This window comes from Diachasma alloeum, unplaced genomic scaffold (genome assembly GCF_001412515.2).
Source record: "Diachasma alloeum isolate Michigan unplaced genomic scaffold, Dall2.0 Dall_scaffold_00649, whole genome shotgun sequence".
In the NCBI taxonomy this organism is placed as follows: domain Eukaryota; kingdom Metazoa; phylum Arthropoda; class Insecta; order Hymenoptera; family Braconidae; genus Diachasma; species Diachasma alloeum.
The window spans coordinates 164062-191129 of record NW_021680781.1 but is presented as its reverse complement, the minus strand read 5'-3'; the positions used below and the strand labels follow the sequence as shown (position 1 = coordinate 191129).

Below are 27068 nucleotides of genomic sequence, written 5' to 3'. Positions count from 1 at the left end.
ACTGAAGATACGACCACCTCCTCTCTGCTATTCACGATTGCAGGGACTTCGCCAGTTGCTGTAACACCCGAGGACTCCAGTGCAGTCAGCTCAGCACGAAGATCCTTCTGCTCCTTCTCCATGTCTTCAATGCGGCTATCAAGCATATTAAAGCTTCTATGGCCTTCATCTGCTTCACAAGGTAAGGAATAAGATCGAGAGGGGCTAGTTTAGCCTCTATCAATTTATGCGATGTTTCAGAGGTCACTGCCTTCGATTCGATAGACGTCAGGCGCTTATCAATGCCATCCAATTTTGAGAGCAATAGATTCAGCACAACAAGAGTAGCCGGGGCAGTAGAGCGAGCAGCAATGTCAGAAAGGTCGTTGACAGCAGTAGAAGCAATAGTAGGTGTGGCAGAAGGCTCAGTGGCGTCCACGACAGAAAGATTGACAAGAGTAACAAGCGTATCAGCCGTAACAGGATCAGTGGAAACATTGGCAGAAGTGGTAGAGTTGGACGTGACAGTAGAAGACGGTGCAGACTGTGTGGTTACAGGAGCAGGAAAGGTGATGCTGACGGAATTAAGGAAAGAGGACACAATGGTCTCGAAGATGTCGACTCCGAGCTAGAGGAGAGGCAGCACGTCCTTGCCGAGATAGGAGAGCCCAGCAGGAGGGCTGGGTTTATTGCAACATAGCAGCCGCGACAGACTGCAATCATTGTTCCATCATTCCTACCAGTATCATTGAAGCGCATGCACACCTGATGAAAGGCCTTTTTGCAGTCTTGACACTGCAGAATTTTCGCCTCTGCCTTCACCCTACGTCAAGCGGCATAGGGCGGCTTTACATGCTTGGCATTATCTCCCATGACTGATAAATTTATAAAGCCAAAAAACAATGATAAAGAGAGATACAGCCGCAAAATATAATAAGGCAATGATGACAAAGGCAAAAAGCTAATAAATTGCAGTACGAACGACATTGCCAGTGTATTTACAGGCGTATGGAGATGACTTATGCCTCGAGTGTGCTCATTTATCCTCGGATCAATAAAACGATTTATCATTAAGATCAATATAGTCGGTCGATTACTGGCAGTCAGTAAGGAGCACTTCATGAGATTCGAAGTAGCAAGGCTATGGCATGAAGTTTGTAGGTGTCGCTAGGAAGAACTTTCACGGAGGCAGAAGGTAAAAATGGAGTCCTACTCACTTACGGATCACAATCAATACTCATCAGCTCCTCAATAGATGTCTCCTACTATCCACCAGATCGAGGACAGTTCTGGGCATACGAACACACATGTGCGCACACATACCTACACACATACAGATATTTTTTAACAACATCATTTCTTCACGTTTCATGACATTTCTAGGCGTTTTCACCCAAATTCAAAAATCGAAAAAAATCACGATTATAAAGCTTCCATTCGGAAGCAAAAACAAATATTATCAATTTTCTGTCAGTGGTTAGGTTTGGCCTATCCTCCCCTATATGGTCAAAAATTCGTCCAACGATGTCTCCCGAACGCATGAAGCCATCCTATTTTTTTGCAATCGATGAGTCTTTATGTAACTTGGAACTAATTAGTTTATGAAAACGGTCGCCTCAGCAATTCTTCGGTCATTCGTGTAAAACTTGCGAATAAATATTAGAAAGAGATAATTTTCTGAAAATGTAACAATGACAATGAGTTAACCTAGAAAAACAACGGGAGTGGAATTTTTCTTTTGCAGTCGATGTGCCTTTATGTATCATAATTTTAATTGGATGTTGAGCGAAATCGTCTCAACAGTTTTGGGTTATTTAGATTTCTCATCTTGTGCTGACAAACGTTGAAGAAATAAACTTGTCGCTTGAAAAATCATGTCTCTTCTTTTTGTCAAAACAGAATAATATAACAACGAGACGAAATTCAGACGAGACCGAGACGGGACCGAAACGAGACATTCATTGTTAATAGCGAAACGAAACAAAGACTAAGACCGAGGCCATGTTACAAAACAAGACGAGATGTTATTATGTCGGCCAGTAGCGAGACCATACCGAGATGATATGGAACTTTTCAACTTTTCCCGAAACAGAGCCGCGACTTCTCAGAATCTTGTCTCGTCTCGCGCGCAGCCCTACCGTTAGCCCTGGTTGAATACACTTGTGCCAACCAATCAGAGCGTCGTTATATCGAAGTCACTTGACAACTGCACCAATAAGAAACTGCATCAAAATTGCAATGATCCCAGCGAATGGAACCAATGTAATGTCTATACCCAGAAAAAAATTCTTGATTCAAATCGAATATTAAGCCCCTAATCGAACCGATTAAGATTTAATTAAATCAAGATTTATACCAAGTAGATTTCATTAATTTGGATTGAGTATATCCAAACAAGTCATCGTGATTTTTTTTTTCAATAGAAATATCAATTTTCGCCTAAAACTTTCATAAGTCTGCGAAAAATGGCTGGAATGAAGTGGTTAATCTCTCAATTTGGAGCTTATTCAATGAGCTTCATGTCGGACATAGAACTTCTACGAGTTATTCTACGAGAAAGACCCCAGCTCGGAACAAAACACTGAAATAACAATTTTCCAATTTCTGACTTACAAAATCCGACACATACACCATATAGCATACAACCCGCATCGTCACAATTGGAAGAACGAAAAATGCTCTCTAAGGATGACCTATTGCTTTACCCGTTGATTTGACTCAACGTGCTAGAAAAATCCAGCCAAAATTAAATTTTCAAGTTAGACGCGAAAAAACAATTTTCTTACAATAAATGAAAAAAAAATAAAAATAACAACTTTCTACTTATAAGTTCCATAGTGAGCATGAGAAATGACCAGAACCCAATAATTCCCTTATTAATTTGAGTATAAAATATATATGGTTTTATCAAAAAGGGAGAACGGAATTAGCATGAAAACCCGAAAAAGGACCAGCATCACGATTACGGATTGTCCTATTGCGGATCAGAAATATTATGCATCATTTTGAAGAAAAATAAATACCCTTCAAACTGGTATATGATGAGTTTCATTCGCTTCAGAAAATGCAATCCAAACTGACTTTACGATAAAATCATGGAAATTTATTTTCTGAATAGGATCTTTTATGAATGAATAGAAATTGCAGATAAATGAATGAATCCGCGACCAATGTTGAAGTAATTCAATGTATTTGCAACTTAGTATGAAATATCTCCATAGATTCGGACAGAAACCGAGAAAGTCTCGTCATTGAGAGGAAGAAATTACCACTTTCCAACACGTGACATGCTAAAATCGTTACATCATCGTTTATAACAATTCATCTAGTGAATCGAATGGATAATATAGAGTATCAATATGAAGATCTCGATGAGACCTTCAAGTTGACATGTGACATATCCTCTCTAGGCAAATCTGAACCCTAGATAAACGGTAAAATCTGTAATTTTTTACGTGTGACATAACGTAAAGAATGGAAACAATCTGCAANGAATGAAGTGGTTAATCTCTCAATTTGGAGCTTATTCAATGAGCTTCATGTCGGACATAGAACTTCTACGAGTTATTCTACGAGAAAGACCCCAGCTCGGAACAAAACACTGAAATAACAATTTTCCAATTTCTGACTTACAAAATCCGACACATACACCATATAGCATACAACCCGCATCGTCACAATTGGAAGAACGAAAAATGCTCTCTAAGGATGACCTATTGCTTTACCCGTTGATTTGACTCAACGTGCTAGAAAAATCCAGCCAAAATTAAATTTTCAAGTTAGACGCGAAAAAACAATTTTCTTACAATAAATGAAAAAAAAATAAAAATAACAACTTTCTACTTATAAGTTCCATAGTGAGCATGAGAAATGACCAGAACCCAATAATTCCCTTATTAATTTGAGTATAAAATATATATGGTTTTATCAAAAAGGGAGAACGGAATTAGCATGAAAACCCGAAAAAGGACCAGCATCACGATTACGGATTGTCCTATTGCGGATCAGAAATATTATGCATCATTTTGAAGAAAAATAAATACCCTTCAAACTGGTATATGATGAGTTTCATTCGCTTCAGAAAATGCAATCCAAACTGACTTTACGATAAAATCATGGAAATTTATTTTCTGAATAGGATCTTTTATGAATGAATAGAAATTGCAGATAAATGAATGAATCCGCGACCAATGTTGAAGTAATTCAATGTATTTGCAACTTAGTATGAAATATCTCCATAGATTCGGACAGAAACCGAGAAAGTCTCGTCATTGAGAGGAAGAAATTACCACTTTCCAACACGTGACATGCTAAAATCGTTACATCATCGTTTATAACAATTCATCTAGTGAATCGAATGGATAATATAGAGTATCAATATGAAGATCTCGATGAGACCTTCAAGTTGACATGTGACATATCCTCTCTAGGCAAATCTGAACCCTAGATAAACGGTAAAATCTGTAATTTTTTACGTGTGACATAACGTAAAGAATGGAAACAATCTGCAATAATGGATATGAATTCCATTGGATCAGGATTGTCATGCATTATTTCCAAGGACGATAAATATTCTTTGGGATGGTATATGAATTGTTTAACTGGCTCGACCGATAGTTGCAGAAAAAACCGATCCAGGCTGAATTTACAATAAAATCGTAAAATTTCATCTCGATGAAACCTTCAAATTGACATATGACAAATTCCCGTTGGTCAAGTCTGAGGCCCCGATAAATTGTAAAAACTGTCATTTGTAAGGTGTGACATAACGTGAAAAATGGGAATAATCTGCAATAACTCAATGAAAATTGGAGTAAATGACATTTATCATACACCATTTTAAAGAATATAAAATGCCATTCAAAACTATACATGGATATTCCCATCCAGTCCACATAAAAGTACAAAAATTCCCGACCGAAGTGAATTTTTAGAGTAAAAACCATAAAAATTCAATTTTCGTGTAAAAACTCTCAAAAGTCGATGAAAAACGGAGATAATTGGATAAATCAAGGAGCAATTCCAAGATAATTTGATATATTTTGACCTAAGAATGAAATATCTTCCCAGATTCCAACACAAACCACGCAAATCTTGCTATTTAAGAGGAAAAACACGCAAATTTCAGAGTGTGACATGCTAAAATCGCTACATTATCGGGTACAACAATTGATTTAGGTCATGGGGCAGATAATATAGGGTATCAATTTGAAGATCTCGATGAGACCTTCGAATGGACATATGATAAATCTCCGTTGGTCAAGTCTAAGGCTTCGATAAATAGTAAAAACTGTCATTTTTGAGGTGTGACATAACGGAAAAAATGGAAATAATCTACAATAACTCGATGAAAATTGGAGCAAATGACATTTATCATACATCATTTTGAAGGGCATAAAATGCTCTCCAAAATGATGTATAAATATTTCCGTCTAGTCTACTTGGAAGTACCAAAAATTCCATCCAATAGTGTATTTCCCATCAAGGGAGGGAAAATAAAGGAGGCGTGCCCACGTGGAGAATTACCACCCGAGCCGTGGTAAGCACGTGGGTAAGGGTTCTTTATTTTACCTCCCGTGACGAAAAATAACGTTCTCACCACGGGAGGTAAAATAAAGGCTATTTTGTCGCGAGGCCGAAAAAAAAATTCTGGTGAATATGGGCTAGAACATTGATTTTCGACCGTGTGAGGAACAACATTTTTTATCGGACGCTGGGCGTCCATGAAGCATTGGTTTACGGCCGGAATGACAAAAAAGTGTTTTTGGTTCAATGAGATATGTTCGATATTGAAAGTACAAGGAATGGAAAATATATTTTCTTATCATCCTCAAGTTCACCTTCAACTCCTCCGTATGGAAATTTTTGAAAAAAAAAATCATGTATATCCGTGAAAGTTATATCGTTGAAAGTTACATAGATTTCGATTAAACACCTATCAAAAACGATATCAGTTTTCCGTGTTTCCTCTACGAAATTCATCTGTTGTGCTTTGCTTTGTCTGAGTAATGGAAAGGTTCTATTCGTTCATCATGCGCTGAAGAAAATCACGCTTTCTACGAGTCAAAGTATGCTTTTCGTACGAGTATCGAACACTCCGTTTTATCCTAATGCACATGACATCGGATATGCGAACGCTAGAACAGCAATGCGAAATAATGATGAACAAGTTAATCAATATCATTACGCGAATCCCGGAGAAGTTAAACAAAACAGACTTACGAGAAATAACTCCAATACGTAATCAAAAACCACGTAAAAAACCACGATCTCAATCAAATCCTTTCCTTATCTCAATGTGTAATAAATTCTGCATTATTGTAATGATTCATGAAGAAATACATATAAATTTTTATAATCCTAATCATCATTTACTGCGAATTAATTCCAGTGGAATCTATTTTTGATTGATTATGCTTCAAATGGGTTCAGGCATTCCTTGAACTAGTTTGACGTTGACATTTTTCAGTTGAAATTCGTTTGAGCACCACATTAATTCCACCTCATTTGTCGAGAAAATTCTCTGCAGTTCATCAAAATTCTACCATAAAAAAACTTCATAAAATTCTCTCTCCTCATAAAATTCTCCGGTATTTCAGGAAAATTCAGGCAATTTCCATGCTGTAATATTGAACTTTCTGGTGTCGTAAAAGAATTCGAGAAAATTTCCATGAAAATTCCAAATGATTCTACAGTTTACTAGAAAAATGGAGACAATTCTCCAGCTCTCTCGATGATTCGGGAAAATTCTCAGGTATGTAGAAAATTCTCCAGACATGAAAAGTTTGAGAAAACTCCCAAATTTCCCAGAAAATTTGAGGAAATTCTCCAGTTATCTGACAAAAAAAAATCTACATTCTCCGATTATCACGGAAATTCTACGCAATAGTCTGGTGTCCCAAAACCATCGTGAAAATTTCTCAATTTTCTAGAAAATTGGAGAAGTTCTATGAAATGTGAGATCTTTAAATTAATGAGAAAAATCTGGATTGGTCAAAGCAGCGCAGTGTTCCATTCGCATTATGAAGTTGAGTTGGCTGATGTTTATTGCACTCTTTCATCGTAATCAAGCAAAATAGTGGTCTGAGAAATTCGGTTCATCTTTGTTCTCACAGCCCTGAGTTTAGATTCAATAGCTGCATGTTATCGAAAATATCGGTATGAGTAATTCGGTCCATCGTTGCTCATACTACCCTGAGGTTAAATTCAATTACTTTATTGGCTGTATGCGGCTGGTGAAATATTTAGATTGATCTATGAATTTTACCAGTCATTTTGGTAAGGACGTAGACTCGGTTAGGTGGCAGAACCACAGCTTTTCTATCTTCGGAGGCAGAATTTTCTCCTAGGTTCGATTTCATAACTTGAAGTCCATTACATTCATACTGTAACAAATATGTGACAATTATCATTTGTCTTTTCAGTCTATCAAGTTCAGGACTTTACGAAATCTTCTCAAACGAATGATGAGAAGAGAGAAACAACGATTAAATCAATTGAAAAATGTTGGTAAAACCAGCCATGCACCTATGATTACCATTCAATATCATTGCTAATACTGCATTGCTTTGTTCAAGTTCGTCAGAGTAGCGCACTATTACATCCACAGAAAGATTATAGAGTCAAGTTTTCCCATTAATATCGCATCATTCCCGTGTAATCGAGCAAAATGTTGGTCCCAGTAATTCGGTTCACCCTTGCTGTTATTGCCTTAAGATTAAATTTAATCGTTTCATTGGTTTTATGCACTCGTTGAAATATTTAGATTGAACTATGAATTATTTCCAATTATTTCTTCAACGACGAAAACATGGTCAGATGTGGGTACCACTGCTATCTTTGGCCGCCGAATTTTCGGCTAGCTTTCACTTTATTATTCGATGTCTGTTATATTCATATAGTAACAATCATGTGACAATTCTCTTTAGACTTTTCAGCCTATCATGCTCAGGATTTTGCGATATCTTGTGAGATGAATGATGAGAAGAAAGGAACAACGATGAAATCCAATGAAAAAATGTTGGTTATGCCAGCCGTGTAGCTATCACTACAATTCAATATCATGGCTAATACTGCATTTTTTTATCCAAGTTGGTCAGAGTAACGCTCTATTACATGCACAGAAAAATAATAAAGTTGAGTTTACTAATTTTTATTGCATCGTTTCCGTGTAATCGAGGAAAACCTTGGTTTGAGTAATTCGGGTCGTCTCTGCGGTTATTGCCCTGCTGCTAAATTTATTGAATTTTTCAATTTTCAATTTATTCAATTCATTTATTTGTCCATTCTCTTTCTTCAATTTGTGACGACACTGGTCGTCAACTCGCAATTTTTTTTTGTTGTTTATCAAATTGTCAATGTTTCTTCAAACTAAAACCTTCTTCAAAGGTATTGAAATTCAACAAGCCTCGAGGAGACTTCTCTCATCCCATAACAATCGGGAAAGGGAGAATTGTAATTTCTTTCCCAATTCTAATATTCTTATCATCTCCAACGGTTACAACTCCACGGCGGCGGACCGGGTCGAGAAGAGGAGGTCCTGAGAAAAATCTCTTGGGGCCAAATAACATCTAGACCATTCCGTTCAAACCATTAAAAAAGAGGATTGGCTAACGGCGTCCCTCTAAGAGGTCCGTGCATTTCAAAAGGGAGCACAAGGTGTTTGCAACCCGGTGTTTCTAACCTCAAATTTGCAACCAAATTTGAGCTTAGAAACACCGAAAAAATTCAACTATAATTATTTGAGTATAAAATCCATAAAATTTCATATTGAGAATATTCTCTAATCAAAATATTTATTAAAACTTCAATATCCAATCTGATTTGTCGTTTTAAACATGCGAGGAAGAATTTCTCCCCCAACTCGGACTCGAACCAGCGTCCCTAGTGAGCCTGTCCGAACGTGTAGTCTTCTCCTAGCTGTCGTGCAATATAGATGCGTCAGTTAGATCAGTACAAATATTTGTCATTTTCATTGTAATATTCAGTCTATTTTGTTCTCTCGGTCCCTGTCCAGTCTGGTGGAAGGTGGTTTCTCGTAATTAATCAGGTGGGCAGAGCGGAATTATTATTAATTTGGGGTAAAATAAGAGAGATATAGCTTTGTCGTGGCTTCTCTTTATCTAGCGCACATCTTGGCGTCTTTATAAACCGAGGGTGTTAGAATCGATCCCTCAGATTGATTTTGAGATTTTTTATAATTATTTTGGTAAATCTGATCATTGATATCGGAGTTTATTTGATTTTTGATTAATTTTGTTACAACCCCGAATTGAATTTACAATTACAATTTCGAGATCTTATAACTCGATGTAAATTATTAGTTTTCAAAGGATTATCGGTCCATTTGCTCTGTAAAAACTCTAGTTTTGTCTTTGTTGAGGTCTCAAAGCTTTCAACCATCATTTTACTTGTAAATATTCTATATTTTTCTTTCATGAAATTATCTTTTCTTTATTGTTGTATCTAAAAATGTGTTTTTCTTTATGTGTGAGTGGAAGTTAATTACAAGGTGAGAGTATCGTCCTTCCGCCCCCTCGTAACAATAGGGTCTACTCTAAAACCTGAGCTACCAACTATTCAATTTCATTAAAATTCTTAAAACATCGAAATAGAGAGAAGTCGATGCACTCTCAACAAAAATTACATCGACTGGACATTGTTGGACACACACTAAAATTTCAATTAAAAATAGTTCTATTCTGTATCCTAAATTTTTCCCCGAACGTCACAAATTCATTGAATTTTCCCAAAATTCATTTTTAGTAATCTTTTGAACTGAACGATAAATATTGAGAAAGAATCTAAAGGGCCAGTAGATAATTATTGGCTGGTTGAATCTGCACGAGATTACCATCCAACGCGGATTTGTGAAAGAAGCGTGCCTCTTTGATACATTCAGTAAATTATCATGGCCCCTGGCACTGCCCCCCACGAAGGGAAATCTGCTGTCCCATGCAATCATTTCCAATTCCAATTTGCTCTTCACTAAAATCTAGAATTGAAAGAGTACCTCAGACTTTTATTTCGTTAGAACTTTTCATATTGATTAGCCGTAAGAAACCTCAGGATTGGACTCAGCCTTTGGAACTACCGCGCAGTACAAAAACGAGTTCATGTCCATGATTCTCGATGACTCTTCACGGTGAGAAATTACCATCCTCATCTTGAAATGTTCAAAATGGAGCTATCCCACGCTGAACTGCATGTTATCGAAAATCTCCTCTCCCACACCGTCGTGTTTAATTGATGTATCGTTGCATTTCCTGAGATAGGTTATGAAACATGCATTGAATCATCATCACATCCTATCTCACATTTCTTCATAGTCCATGACTCACCATTCCGGGAAAAAAAATCTCTAGCGCAACAGCAACTCACTTCATGACATTTGCAATGTTGCCAGATTTTTTTTCCACCATCTTGAGTCAACTTCGGACTCAGAATTTTTCAACGTTTTTCCGTCAAATTTCAATCTTGAAAATACAAAAATCCGTCAAATGAATATTAAAAAAAAAAATTTCCTGTAATCTGTGATTTTTTTCCTATCAACTGTCAAGAGGAAAATGGGTCATTACCGAACACCCTGTATATGACCCCTCATATAATTCCATCCTTTTTATGTCCTGCCCCGCACCTAGCCCCCTTATGTAAAACCCTCTCCCCATTCATAAAACCACCATTCAATAAAATCACCCCGACTATGAGATCCCCCGGATATCACTACCCCCATGGATAATTCTCCCTTACATGAAGCGTCCTCTTTGCAAAATCCCCCCTCGAAAATTAAAAAAAATTTCCAGATTTTAGAAAATATTTTTTCTAAAATTAAGTGTATTTTGATATAAAAATCATACATCAGTTTGATAATTAATTTTAAATAATTTTTTTCTCAAATTTAGAATGAATTCATTGTAACATCTAATTACAAAATAAATCGATAATAAAAAAATTATACATTTCGAATAATCATTCGATGAGCAATTGAATAATTGAAAGTTGAAGTTGAGCATTGATTGAGTAATCGAATTCTTTCAAACACGATTGACGAATGATTCTGTAAATGAATAACTCTATCTTCGAATGAAAACATAATTAAATAATCGTTTGACACTAATTCAATGCAAGATAGTCGGAATAATCGATAAAGTCCTCATTCAAATTGATGAATAATAAAAAATTTAACAATTCTCATTTACAATTTATCATTTTTTAGTGATTGATGAATCTCTCATCGTCATTAATGATTAATGGAAAGTGTGAATAGTATGCTAATTCATATTGATGATTGATGAAGTATTGAAAATCTTTGTGTTTCTGATTATTGGTTACCTAATCAATTATTCATAATTAATCAATTATTCATAATTGATTAGGTAATTCATTTCATTGCAATTGACGATTACTCGGTTATCACTCAATTTCCAATTTCAATTACCAATTAATGAAGTAATCAAAAAATGAAGAATCTTAATCAAAAAATTGATGGTGTAATTGTAATTAGAGCTTGAAATATTACAAAAGTAATGATTACTCCCGAACCGTATTACAGAGATCTGTTAGAACAATCCAGATCCTTCCTAAGTACACAAAACACCATGCAAGCGAATCCTGGTGATCGTGCTCGCAGCGTCAGTCGTGCCTCTCGATTTTCACTTGATCCAAACCACTTTGCATTTCCAACTCAATACCCAGCAAATAATAATAATCCCGACTTCACTAGAAGGGGTAACCTCTCTTGGAGAAATAGTGATTCAAGGGATGAGGAACCCATTAGTCAACCCACGATTCCCTTTCGACGTCAGACGTCCAGGACTTCAACACTCAATTCATAAATTCATTTGATTTTCATGATAACTTTTACCCATCACCGCTTAAAATCGGTCAAATCATCAGCTCGTGGAATATCTCTTTTCCTCGTACGGAGAAAGATCCAGAGCAATTTCTCTGGATCCTGAAAAATTTTTTGTCGTCAAGTGGAATAGAGAAGAATCGTTTTGTTCCACGCTTGCCAAAATTATTTGACGGACCTTACTGATCGTGATATTTGGGAAATAAAAGTAAATGGAGTTCGTGGAAGGATTTTGGTAGGACTTTTCGAAGTGACTGGGCAGTAAAGAAAGATGATTCAGGTTTACTCAATGCAGTCAATAAATTGCAGCCAGAAAAGGGTGAAACTCTCGCAGAATTTACGCGTCAATGCCGTGTTATATTTGAAAGAATGCAAGCACCACCGTTGTACCGCGAACAAATCACACTGATTTTAACGAAATTTAATCCCAAACTAACATGGGAAATCCTGAACCTCAAATTGTCAACTGACGGTCAATTTTTCCACTATGTTAATGAGAGGAGCGCTACTACCAGAAACGCGTATGTGCATAATAATTTCAAACCCAAACGAGTTCCTGACCTCAATTGCATTCAAGGGCAGTCTGAAGTAGGTGTGTCCGACGGCCGAAGACTCCGAAATAACTGATAACGAAGTCGAAGAGTTTTTGATAAATAATGATATCGAAGTAGACATCAGTCCAGAATATAGCCAAGTAGTTCTGACAACGATGAAAGATGAGGGAACTGTACGTATAGGTTGACGTTTTAGTATCTTCTAGCTGTCAAAAGTCACTGAAAGACTGGAGGCCTGCTCTGTTGCCATCCCACATGGTTTATCGACTCACACAAAGACGTATTTTTCACGGTAGTGATTACTTGAAAGAATCAACAAAACCTGTCAGAATTCCAGTTGAAATCTCGATATTTGGAGAGAAAATTAAAGGTATTGTTGATAGCGGGAGTGACAGATCTTTCCTCAGTGTTTCAGCCTACGGCCGCGTAAAAAAGTATCAAGTTCATGAATTAGAACCCGACAGATCTTTATCATCAGGAGTTCGTCTGGGAGATCAGTCTCTTGTACAGACACAAGGTGGTACCTTTGTTATCGACGTAGGTGACGTATTTGGACCTGAAGGGCTGAGCGTAATGCCAGGTTTGTCCGATCATCTGATACTCGGATTGGACTTCTGGATGTCCTTCAAAGTCCTTGTTGATCCATTTACTAGGACGTGGACGCTGGCAGACAGCAAACAGGCTTATCCTCTGTCACACTCGTTCATATTCCCTTCCGAATTGAAGGCCCTTTCCATAGAACAATCTCAACGACTTAAGATCTTCTTGGATACTGAATTCAGTAAGTTTGACAAAGAGTGTACCGGTAAAATGGATCTCATCAAACACACTATTGAATTAAGTGATCCAAGACCTTGCCGTCAAAAACCGTATCGGCGAAGTAAAGTTATCCGCAAGTTCATTGACAAAGAGATCGATAGATTACTAGAGAAAGGTTATGTAATATGGAGCAATAGTGAATGGGCTACCTCACTCGTTGTTGCTCCAAAAACCATAGAAGGTCTCAGGTTTTGTATCAATTATAAGACAGTCAATCGTCAAACCAAAAAACCCGCTTACCCTTTACACAGCATGCGCTCAATTCTTTCGCAACTTCATCACGCAAAAATTACGTCTACTATTGACATGAGCGAAGCCTTTCATCAAATTCCCATGGACGAGGAAAGTCAAAAGTATACCGCATTTGTAGTTGAAGGCAAAGGCCAATTTGAGTGGCTAAGAATGCCTTACGGTTTAACGGGTGCATTCTCAACCTTTCAAAGGTTGATAGATCACCACAAGAGACGGTTGAAGGAACTGATTTATGACCGCAAGCTACCGAATAAATGGGTTGACACAGTTTTCACTTATCTCGACGATTGGATAATCGTAAGCGAAGATTTTGAAGAACAGCTTTCAATCTTGTCCTTAGTTTTCGAAGTGTTCCGTGAAGCCAAATTAATTGTCAATATAGAAAAGAGCAGTTTTGCCTGCAAAGAAGTCAAGTTTTTACGCTATATTAATGACGTGTTTGGGATGAAACCTAACCCTGAGAAAATTCAGCCCATTCTTGACTTCCCCGTGCTAAAAGATCGGACACAGCCTCGTCAATTTAACGGTCTTGACAACTGGTACCACCGAAACAAGGACCGACACAACGGTACAAGGGCCATTGAATAAATTGAAAAGTCCGAAAGTTCCCTGGAAATGAACTGAAGTAGAACAAAAGGCATGTAACGAAGTCAAATAAGCTCTAGCAGACGCGTCGCGACTATCCGTCCCAATACCCGGACAGTCATTTATTTTGTATACTGACGCAAGTGATTTCGGTTTAGGGGCCATTCTCGTTGAATTAGATCCTGAAACTGGTAGGAAAAACCTTATTGACGTTCTGAGTCTTCCCTCGAGAGGAAGATCTACATTACACTACATCTGATCTGATCTACATTAAACGACCACTGAAAATGCTGAGTAAAATAGTCTCAGCTGTTTGCTAGTTTTTTTTTCATTCGCCGTATTTTTATGTAACTTATACTTGAACCTGATTAGATTATAGAAACGATCGTCTCAGCGTTTTTTCAGTTTTTTCCAAAAAAACACCTGGAAAAAAGTCGAAAATTTACTTTTTCACGTAAACGAGATCATTTCTTCATGCATAACGATGCGATTTGAAGTTTTGTTGTTAGAAACGATGACTCTTGATGTAACGCACAAATTATGGAATTCTGGAAGACATTAACTCAGCAGTTCATCACAATTTTCGATTTTTCGGAAATGAATGGAGGAAAGAGACTTGGTCGGGAAGTTATTGGTTCGACCCGTAATGGGTCACACCCAATTTCACCCACCCCTACCGGTCATACCGCAATGAGTGAGCGCGCGAGCGGGCCTGATTTTTTAGATTTCGATTTTGACCTATTTGAAACTCGGTTGTTTTGCAATGTTAACATGATTAATTAATTTTTCTGTCTTGACTAATGCGACATTTATCACGAATCGTAGTGATAAACCGACGGTTACCGCAATCAAATAGGACGTTTTTTTGTACACCTAATTGTTATTGTATCAAGACTTAGAATTTATCAATTAAAAAACCGGGAAGATAGTTTCCCAAATGACGTTCACCTGTTCTCTTGTATCACTGTTTCTTTTGATGGAATTTTCATGGGCATACAGGTGTTTCCGGTACTTCCTTTATGAATATTTTTGGCAGTTAGCCAGCATTGTGACTTGGTCAAACTGAATAGTATATCCAGTATCCATTTTGTGTTCCGTCCGGGTAGACTATTCCAGGTGACCATTTTTTGAGAATCATTGCTTCTTCCAATGTACACTTTTCTGCATGACCAAGGGATCTTATAACTCTGGCGTATGTAGGTCGTGGTACTTATGTCGACTGACCACGTAGCAGAGCAGGATTACTTTCGTAGAAAATGCTCTGTGCCAAGATGGGTACAAGATCCAGCAAATTCGAAGGATAGAAATAGGCTACGGAACAAACTATCAGCTCCATAAGGGAAGCCTATTCCTGAGCAAAACTAGAAAAGACCCACAGGGTCCGTTCTTCTTTACCTAAAAGCTACTACAGACTGCATAGGGGAGATCCTAGGCCAACATAACATCCAAATGATTTTCTAACCTCTGAAGAACATCGGATAAATGTTGCCGAATGCAAAAAATCCATGACCGCCCCTAAGTATTACAGGATATATGAGAGTCCTTGCTCATTCGAGAAAGTGTACATTAGAGAAACCAGGAGAAAGATCGGTATACGAATCAAGGAGCACCAACAATGTGCCTTGGCTGAACACTAGATGGTTACTGGACCCACAATTCTCAAGATATTTCCAAAGGAAATATCGGGAAGGCCTGGAGATCCATAAGATTTCTAACAACTTAAACAAGGATAGAGGATATCAGGTGAACGACATTTAACAAACTGTCAGGTTTCTCAATTGATCAGTTGATTAATGGAAAACACTGATTGGCTACCCCCCCCCCCGTAGCGTCGCAGCGACAGACGCACACATTTACGCATTAGTACACGGACACGTCAACGTACGTAGTTGAGACGACTGGACATCAGTGACATCATCGCTCTCTGTCACGCGCCAATAAAATGTATACTTCTCACTCGCACCTATTATAACGCGTTTCCGAATTCTCGCCTTTTGCGAATATTATATTCAGTCCGGCACCGACCGCCGAATACTTAGGAATGAACCCCTACTCCTTACATTATCTATCTTCACTTTTTGTATATAGTCTAACCGCGACGTCTGCCCCATTGATCGTGAGGTCTGTGATGTGATTATGTGCCTGCCCAGCTGAGACACCAAGTATTCAACTCGCTGCACTCAATGGCTCATCTTGGATGCAAAGGTTCACGGAACCTCATCACGCAACGCTACGTCTGGCCCAGCATGAATAAAGACTGCTCTGAATAGACCAAACACTGCCTGGAATGCCAGAAAAACAAAATCACGCGACACGCGGTTACACCAATAGCTGAAATCGAGACGCCCGTTTGTATAATGCCGTTGGGTACCCATGCGACGAAATTTTACGATTTTCTATCGCGGGGATTAAATCTAACACTCGAACTCGCGGAATGTGCGGCACTGGAATGTCAAAGATGCGTGGATGCTCACCAGGATAGGAGTAACTCACTGGGATACAGGAATAAACTTTCGATGATGAATGCACGTGGTTTCGAGGAGTTTTCACTTTTGTCGATAAAACATCCAATTTCCCTAATTAGATCACGTCGGGGTCACCAATGTAGGAATCGAGGTTGTTGTATTATACAAACGGGCGTCACGTGAGTTCTAGAACATTCCAAGCGCGAAAACAAAAAAAATGCCTTTGAATGCGCTATTTTTGTTTTTCACACCGGCACATCGCCGAGTACCAAAGACGTTGTACTGTGCTGGTGATAACAAGGATGTATAACGCCTTTGTTCCGTGTTTCATATTCTTTGATTTTATTTTATTCCGATTTAACTGCGAAACGATGACAACCGCGCGAATACAACCACGGTAACGACAGGTCATGACGAGTAGCTGGAGGACAGCAATACTCAGGCATGAGGGAGAGAAGACAGTAGTAGTAGTAACCTCATGTCAAAACACAGCAATGGCAGCGTTGAGATCATCGGGCCGATCCACTGAGCTCATCTCGGCTAGAGCATCGTCGAGAATCATACACAAATGCAGGTAACATCAACTCTACCACCAGGAGGACCAGAGACTCCGTTGGTATGAGACTACATACAGCGAGAACAGACACTGCACGCACGGCGCGGGCCAACGAGAATGGTAACCTCACCCGCAGTCACATCACATCTACATCGCATCACGGCCATTCGGGCCAACGAGGATAGAAACCTCGCCCGATAGGGCTCCCAGCGATATCCACGCAGGAGGGAGAGAAGAAAGTAACTTCATGCGCGACTTCCCCGATGGCAGCGTCGAGAATACCGGGCCGACTCATTGAGCTCATCTCCGCCAAGCATCGTCGAGAACACCTCTAATGGCAGCGTCGAGCACACCGGGCCGACTCATCGAGCTCATCTCCGCCAAGCATTATCGAGAAACTCGCTCCCTGGAATACGCGACGTCACATCGAACGCCGAAAGACGTCTTCACCGGAGCATCCATCCTTCTCGATACACATCATCGAGAGGCACCACACACACCTGCATGCACACACGCGCCTTCGCAACACACGGCGAACACGAACAAACACACACCACTTCAAGCTCACGACCGTCTCAGCATATCAACACCCTGGAGACCAGCCCACGCCTAGCAGTAGCTAGGGTGCCACAGTTACCTCCATCAACAATATTTCTCAACAGTCTTGAGGCAGCAGCCATAGAGTTCGGACGTATGTTCACACCGATCTGCGTGTTTATCTTTTGCCCGAACTATCGTAGAGTGTATAGAGTGAATAGTGTTCAGTGTATGAAGAAAGTGGAAATCCTCTCTTCATCCAACAAACTTCTCAATTTAAAGGGCTTTTACCCTTTAATAAACCCTTTTGGGGATTTTCTCTGACTACAGAGAATCTCTAGGTCATCAAATTGCTTTAGGCATCCGTCTGACTACAGAGGATCCTAATAAAATCCAAGCTAAAATGTCTCACCAAAACAAGGCCAGCTACGTCTCCGTAGCTCAAACAGAAGTGTTCCCAAACGATGATCAAGCTATTGTATTCGAAGTCTTAGAAAAGGTCAGTGCCACGAAATATGCGATCACAATTGCAGCACACGTTGAACGTAAACACATCCAATTTGTCGACAAAATGTCCAAACAGAGATTTGCTTGCTACCTCTCTTCAAAAGAGTTAGCAGATAAGTTCATCAATGAATACAAAACAATTAAGATCGATAACAGGTCCCTTCAGACTAAACCTCTCGTCGAGAGGAACCAGAGAATTATCATCTCGAACGTTCGTCCCAGTATCCCACACGCGGTTATCGAGAAGGCACTCAAAGAAAAGAAAATCGAAATCACTTCCCCAGTTAGATTCTTGAAGGCAGGATTAGATGCCGGAGAAGGCGTCGAGCATGTACGTTGCTCTCGCAGAAATGTTTATGTTAGTCCAAACTCAACAAAAGATTTACCTACAAACATCTCTGTTTACCATGGTGGAACTAACCATCGTTTTTTCATTAATTAAGCTAACTTGAAATGTTTTGAGTGTAACCAGGAACGTCACATCGCTAAATTTTGTCCTGAAAGGCTAACAAATTCCGAGACATCGTCCGGAAAAGAGCAAGACGTAAATCCAGTTGATGATACCGAGAAAATGTAGGATGAGGAGACTCTCCCTGTAGACTCTCTTTCATTCGGTGACCCCTTCCTCTCACCATCTCCATGATACCACCATCAGCATCGACCAAACGCCCGAAATCTCCTTCTACGACTTCTCAACTCAGTCTTGACACAAATAAACGTGATGGAGCAGACTCTGAAATAGGTGAAACGGAGGATGACAACTCTGATGCCAACGAGGATAACAAGAAACCTCTGCCCCGAAGACCGAAAAAACAGAGGAAAACTAGTGATGAGCCTGCCGACATTTTAACGCAACTTGCTCCTGTAGAAAAGGAAATAAGAACAAAGCCTGACTTTTTTCCTCTTGGATTCCCCCAGCTTGTTAATCTCCTGGGGGCCTATTCTCGAAATATTTCCGTGCGCGGAATCGACTTCGTTGACGGAACGCCTATATGATTCTTATACGCAATTCATCTACGCAGCCACTTCCGTGCACGGAAATATTTCGAGAATAGGCCCTCTGGAGAGAGCTAAATGTAAACAAGAAATGGTTGAAGTAGTGAAGTATTTCGAACTCAGTTTGGACCAAGTCTCTAGTACCCTCACTAAATTGTACCCATTTATGAGTTCTCATGGAATGAAGGCACGCTTTACAAGAGTTAAGAGTAAAATTATCAAGGAAAAAGAAACCATAGTCGCTAAGTCTATGATACCAGGCATACTTCTCAGGAGGTCGCTGACTTGGAGGAACTTGAGGAAACCTCCTCTAATAGGGATAAATCATCCCCTCGACCAGATTTGCAATAAATAAAACACCAAGCATTTTCCAATTGAATTGATGCATTTAATTTAGTAGAATTTAAATGGGTTCAGCGCCCGATTTACATTCATAAAAAATCTTCAAAACACATATAATCCAGATCTTTTCTGCTTCCAAGAGACTAATTTCAGCAAACCATCAGGAAATAAGTTGAGAGGGTATAAAAGCTGGTACCAAAACAGAGTTGACTGTGGTAGGGCGAGCGGAGGTATAACAATATATGTTAAAGAAGATATACCGAATGAGGAAATCCCTTTGATCACAACCCTTGAAGCTGTAGCAATCCGAGTGAAAATTCCCAACAAAATAACAATATGTAATGTATATCTCCCCAATAGCCAAACGCTAGACCTCCAAAGCCTGGAGGACTTGACCAAACAACTTCCCAATCCGTTTCTAATCGTTGGAAATTTCAATAGTTACAGTCCCTTCTGGGGCGATCCCTCATCCAGATCATGCAGCAGAGGAAAAATAGTTGAGAGATGGTTACTCGATGATGATCTGATTTTATTGAACTCCAACGATCCCACTCACTTCTGCTCAGCTAGCGGTTATCTTAGCTCTATAGATCTATCAGTATGCTCGGCTGACCTGGCCTCAAAAATCGAGTGGACCATGGATGAGTACCTTAATGACAGCGACCACTACCCAATTCACGTTCACTATACCCTCGATGTAGATACAAGAAACGAAGAGCCGTCCTCAATACAGGCAAATAAGCCAAAATGGAACTTCAAGAAAGCGGACTGGACAGGTTTGAGGAATACTCAGACTCACTGATAGATAACTTGGAAGATCCAGAACTCTCTTCATGATCCATTGATGAACTCCTCGAAGAGCTCACCTATCTAATCACTGAAGCAGCCAATCAAAAAATTCCACTGGTGTCTGGTAAGCTCAGAAAGAAACCGTTACCTTGGTGGAACGACAAATGCTCCGCAGATATCAAAGAATCCAAACATGCCTTCAACAGATATAAAAAACACAAACGTAATGAAGAACTTAAAATCGAACACAAAAGACTTCGAGCAAAAGCCAGAAGATCCATGAAAGAATCCTTTTTTATTTATATGAAAACCCTCATATATTCACTAAAAAAGCGACAAATGACAACCAGTGAAATTTGTAAAGCAATTGGCAGACTCAAAGGACAGAAATATTCAAAAATATCTCGAGTGTTGACAAATACTGAAGAGGAAAATGTCACCAACCCACCTGAAATTGCCAACCTTCTTGCAAAAACCTTTGCAGACAATTCTAGTGACTTAAACTACCACCCAGATTTCCTAGCTTTCAAAACCTCCCAAAAATCAGTTCGACCTTCCAGTGGGACAAAATTATAGAAATTCTTCCCAAAATTCACAATCACATGCACAACTCCTCAACCAAAGAATCACTTTAGGCATCAACTCCAACTTCAGCATTGATGAACTCAAATTCGCCTTATCGTCTTCAGGAAACTCCAGCCCTGGTCCAGATGGAATTCCAAACATTTTGATAAAAAATTTGAGCAACCACAGTCTTCAATATATCCTGAAACTATACAACATCATGTGGAATTCCCATACCTTTCCTCAAGGTTGGAGATTGGCTACCATTGTGCTAATCCCTAAACCCGGAAAAGATCACTCAAACCACTCAAACTACCGAACAATTGTCCTCACGTACAACCTTGGAAAATTTTTGGAAAAAATGGTAAATAGAAGATCGAAGTGGGCTCTCGAAGAAGAAAAATGGTTCTATGATCAACAAAGTGGATTTAGACAATTCCGATCAACCACAGACCACTTGACAAGTCCACAGCCTCATTTGTAATGCCTTCGCAAATGATCTCCACGTAGTTATGATTTCGATGGATATAGAGAAAGCATATGAAATGGTATGGAGAACTCGGATCATTGATATTATGGAAAAATTGGGATTCCACGGAAATCTCGTGGAATACATGAGAAATTTCCTCAAACATAGAAAAATTCAAGTACGAGTAGGAAATCACCTTTCCGACGAAACTGAAATAGAAAACGGAGTTCCTCAGGGCTCTGTCATTAGTGTGACTCTCTTCCTGATTGCCATTAATAATGTACTCTCCAGAATCCAAGCTCCGGTGAAAAAATTCCTGTTTGCGGATGACTTGACACTTCTATGTTCTGGAAAAAATCTGAGTACCACCCTCAACATTCTTCAGGGTAATTTAAATAGTTTGGTATCATGGTGTAAACAATCCGGATTCAAATTTTCTGCCCCAAAATCTCAATTTATGATAATGAGCAAATCCACGAGTATAGATACCTCCCAAGCACAACTTAAACTAGGAGACTCTGATCTAATCCAGACAGAGCCCATGAAGATTCTAGGATTAACCTTCGACCCTTCCCTGTCATGGAAAAGCCACGTAACCAATTTGAAAGTCAAATGCAACAAGAGGATTCAAGCTATTAAAGCTCTGGCTTCAAAAAATTTTGGAGGAGACCAACAAATACTTCGTGATTCCTATCAAGCAATAATTCGTTCAAATTTAGATTATGGGGCAATCATCTACGGATCAGCAAGACATAACCTTCTGGCAAAACTCGACCCCATCCAAACGACAGCACTACGTTTGGCTCTAGGAGCTATTCGTAGCAGCCTAAATGCAAGTATACTGATCGAAGCCCGAGAATAACCCCTACATCAGAGAAGAAAGGAACAGTACATAGCCTATATCCCTCTGTCCTTAAAAGACTCAGAAAACATAGTCAAACTAGAAGAAATCCCCCAATCATCCCTCAACCCAGTTTTCAAGGAAAAAATATTTCTCCCCCAACCAATTCTACTGAGAGCCACCCAGGCAATCCAGGAATTAGATTTTCCCCTTCTTAGTATCGTAAATAGAAGAAATCACTCTATTCCACCCTGGAATAACTTGACACTCGCAATTAACACTGAACTCCATGAAATGACTGATAGCAAAAACGAAACTTCGTCTACAGTGTATCCAAATCTCTTCAATGAGATGTTCACCAAATATCCAGACTACACGAAAATCTATACTGACGGATCTATATTGGAGGGGAATAGAGGCTGTGCAGTAATATTCAATGAAGAAAGCTCCATCTACCAACTCCTGGAAAGCTTTACGATATTTTCATGTGAGATGTTTGCAATAACAAGAGCAATTTTGCTAATAAAGCAATTCATACCAAAATGACCCACGAGCATCTCCTTTCCAGTGACAAATTGTGAAGTGTGCACAGTTTCTATCTCAATGGAACACATACTTCTGTCATGCTCCAAGTATGACAGATTTCGAATAGAGGCGGGACTAGCAGATAATTTAAAGGACTGTTTAAATGGTAAACACTGTTATCCCAAAATTGAGAAATTTCCGAAAGATACCAAGCTCATAAACAAGATCTAAAATGTATATTACTTGTAAATAATATTTCTCATTTAAAGCAGCCACTTTATGGCCACGAATATATAATCATTAATTTATTTATTCATTTTTTTTCTCTCTTTTATCTATTCATATTTCATTATGTTGTAATTTATTTTTTTCTATTTTTCGTAAATTGTCGCTAATGACCTCGTTGTCGTTGCGACAAAAAAATAAATGAAATTAAAAAAAAAAACATTTCTCAAGCTCGTGCTTGATCTTGTCTTGTTCATTTCCATTTTCGTTTTATGTTACAGAAAAACTGCGTTTTTTACTAAAGCAGGGAGTCATGTAGCATCTCACCTACAGACGCACACATTTACGCATTAGTGCACGGACACAACAACGTGCGTAGTTGAGACGACTGGACATTAGTGACATCATCGCTCTCTGTCACGCGCCAATAAAATGTATACTTCTCACTCGCACCTATTGTAACGCGTTTCCGAATTCTCGCCTTTTGCGAATATTATATTCAGTCCGGCACCGACCGCCGATAACTCAGGAGTGAACACCTACTCCTTACTTTATCTATCTTCATTTTTTGTATATAGTCTATGTCTTGTAAATATACTGTGATTGTTTTATAACTATCGCATTTGTTAGTGAATCGTTACATCCCTCAACAGCCTCGATTCCTACATCCCCCCCCCCCTCATTTGTCCTGCCAGACGTAAGGGAGGGCATATAATAACGACCTCTGTATGTCGGAAACCAATGATAATACTGATATATATGAATTCTCACATTAGTTTACGGAATATTAAAGGTAAATTGGCCTGAATTCCATCGGCACTGCGTTCCCCTCCTCCAACTCTACGGCACTTATTTGAACAATTTTGCTATTCCTTCTCTTTGCAAGGGATATTATGCCTAACAATTTCAAATAGGAAACTCTGTACGTACCCCTGAAGATGAATAATGGAAAATTCACGTAGTTTGTAAAACTTACCACACTCTGAGTATTACAGTCCTGCCCAGTCATTGTCAGATCGAGCCGGAAGAGATCGCTATTGCTGACGTCGATGTTACAAGTCTCAGAACGTCCCAGGGCGTAGATACGACCATTGAAAGGTTTGTTAGTACGTACTTGAACGGCAATACGTGTATCCTTGCAGTCGACACTGACTGTAAACGAAAAGCAATTTTATGATAATGCATCTGGGTTATTTAATCAGTCACATACGGTATCTTTTTGCTGCAAAGTCTAACATCAATTTAACCATCTGATGAGAATTTTCTATATATATAGGGACAGGCAACCGTGCTTCTTTACTCTGTGTGGTAGTGAGTGTTCTCGTCAGAAGATTAATATTACAAAGATTCGATAACTTATCATGGAAGAACAATGATGAAAAATGCATATAATTTAAGCTTTAGCATTCAGCTTTCAAATAATATTGTTGTGTATCCCCCTTCGAATTCCTAATTCTTTTGTCTATGATCTGGACATCAAAAGAAGCCCCCTTAGTAACGACAATCATCTGATCAACTTCGACATTCGTTTACCTTTGGTGGAGATCGATATCAAGACATCTCTATCCTGTACTACTCTTTACGATTTATCAATTAAAACCGCCCAACCATTTATTCAATCTGTCTCGTCTTCTTTCATCGAATACAACATTGATGTCAGAAGTGTTTAAAAAAAAAATCTACGTGCAAAAAGGATTTTTAAAAAAGGGGAAGAAGTGAACCTGAATATGCAGCTGTCAAACCCTCCATTGCCCTATTTTGAATTTCCTGTCACTGACCTTTTTGAATTATTGGAGGAATCAAATTAATTGTAGCTTTAAAATCAATCCCAGTTAAGGGTGAATAATTTTTCTTTTTTTCTTTTGAATAATTATGGCGGGGAGAGGGAGACGCAGGCGAGTCAATTTGGAGGAGCGTCCTGGTCCTTTTCCTGCCGGATTTCGCCCACATGTGCCGTCTCATAAAGAGCTGTAACAACAAAACCCTGCTTCACTTCAACTTGAAGAGTTGAAAAATCGTATCTGGAATGAATTTCGGGACCAACTGCGGGACGTAGTTACAGACGTCAGGGAAACGCTTCGTCAACAGAGAGAAGAGGATCGATGAGCCGCCCGAATAAATAATTTCAATGTGTTGCGGAATCTCCCAGACAATCCAGTTGCTCCAAATGAACCAGAGCTTCCCCAGAACTTTCAGCAACAGCTTCCAAGGAATTCAGTAGCTCCAAACAATGCAGAGATTCCCCAGATGCTGCAACAATAGCCTGCAGGGATTCCAGTCGCTCCAAATGATCCGGAGCTTCCCCAGAACCTTCAGCAACAGCCTCCAAGGAATCCAGTAGCTTCAAAGAATGCAGAGATTCTCCAGAACCTGCAACAACAACCTTCAAGGAATCCAGTTGCTCCAAACGATCCTGAAAATTGCCAGAACCTCCAACAACACGCCCCAAGAAATCTAATTACTCCAAATATCCCTGAGATCCACCAGAACCTTCAATATCAACACACAAGGAATTCAACAACTCAAACGTTCCAGGACCTTCAAACGTTCTCCAAGGTCCTCCAGTGTACCTAAATGTTCCTCCAGCTTTCTCCATACATCCTGAACCGTATCAACCTCTTCCAGTATATCGTAAGTATCTCAGTCAGCGCCATGGATCCAAATACCATCATACCCACCACCGAGGAATCCATCAGAAACCCAACAAAATTATTTTTCTTCTGACCCTAATACTTTTTCTCATTCTAGTTCTAATACTCAAACAAATCTTACTGCTAATACTTCTGGTCCACTTAATCAGGACAAAAATGCTCATATTAAACCACATACTTAGGATGGTTCTGAACTCTGATGTCATTACCATCTTCAATTCGAAATTGGTGCCACACAGAATCATTGGTCGGAACAGACCAAAACTACCCAATTATTGACTCGTCTTCGCGGTAAAGCTCGTTTGTTTTTGAGTAAATTATCAGAAGAAGTTAAGAAAGATTACAACAAAATTACATGTATTGGCTGACAAATTTGATGAGAAACATCTCACTCGGATGTACTACAATGAATTACAATCCAGGAAACAGAAGAAAGGCGAAAGTTATGTGACTTACTCAGAAGAAATTGATCGACTCAGCCGTTTGGCTTATTTAAGTTCTTCTGAGGAAGAACGTGATCGTGCTGCTTGTCGAGCATTCATTGATGGAATTAATAATCCCCAAATGGAATCGACCTTGCGATCTGAAGACCATGAAAATTTTCAACGTGCGATTGAGAGGGCAACTGAACTAAATTCAATTTCTCATTGTGTAATTAACAAACGACAGTTTCCAAATTCGTAACATTCTCGATTCCAAAACAATTATCGTGATTTCTTATAAAATCGTGACAAACAGAACAGATTTTCTAACTAAGAAGTTAAAATTCAGTGCTTCAAATGTAAACACTTTGGCCATTATGCCAAACAATGCACAGCATCTGACAATCCTTTCAATCAGATAATTCCTCTCAACAATTCAACCAAAATCGTAGCAATCATCATCCCTATCGTCATTTTAACAATGGCAATGAGAATTTCAAATCGAAATTTCCAAATTCTGAATTCTCAAATAACAACAAAACATATCAGCCAAATCAGCCAACACTCACACAAATTCGGAAAACTAATAAGAGTCAATTCGTTGAGTGATGAATTGACTCAATCAATTTTTGATATTTCTCGATGTTTTCCGGTGAAGAATGAAGTTCACGAACCAATTCTCAATTTAGAATTGAAAGGAAAAATTAATGATCATTCGTGTCCCGTGACCATTGATACAGCTGCTGATATAACTTTGATTAATCCCAAGATTTTTAATAATAATCTAACAGGATTGAAGGATTCCACCAAACGCATCATTATCATAACCGTTTCTGGTGAAAAATTTCCTCATCGAGCTACCAACGAAGTAACCATTTCCACTGATAATTCAACTACCGTTCTTGACGCAGCTTTTGCTAATATTAGAGACGATTGTATTCTAGGATTATATTTTCTCTATAAATCGGGTCTTTTGGAGGATTTCCAATCGATTGTCAATAGGAAATTCGATATCAACAATCCTCGAAAGATGATTTCTGTTAGACAAATTGTTTCCCAGAAGATCCCTGAATTTTCCTCGAATATCCCTGAATTTTTATCTCCACTATGTGAAAATTCATGTGATTTATTGAAGGAAA

At 38.9% G+C, this 27068-nt stretch overlaps 1 protein-coding gene across 1 annotated transcript in view; it reads right to left on the bottom strand.

Moving 5' to 3' along the window:
- The window catches only part of LOC107043966, a 231473-nt gene that overhangs the window by 81852 nt on the left and 122553 nt on the right, over positions 1-27068 (bottom strand). Inside the window, exon 6 of the mRNA XM_015265693.1 lies at positions 23833-24008. Coding sequence (XP_015121179.1) covers positions 23833-24008 — 176 coding nt within the window. The remainder of the gene's footprint in view (positions 1-23832; positions 24009-27068) is intronic.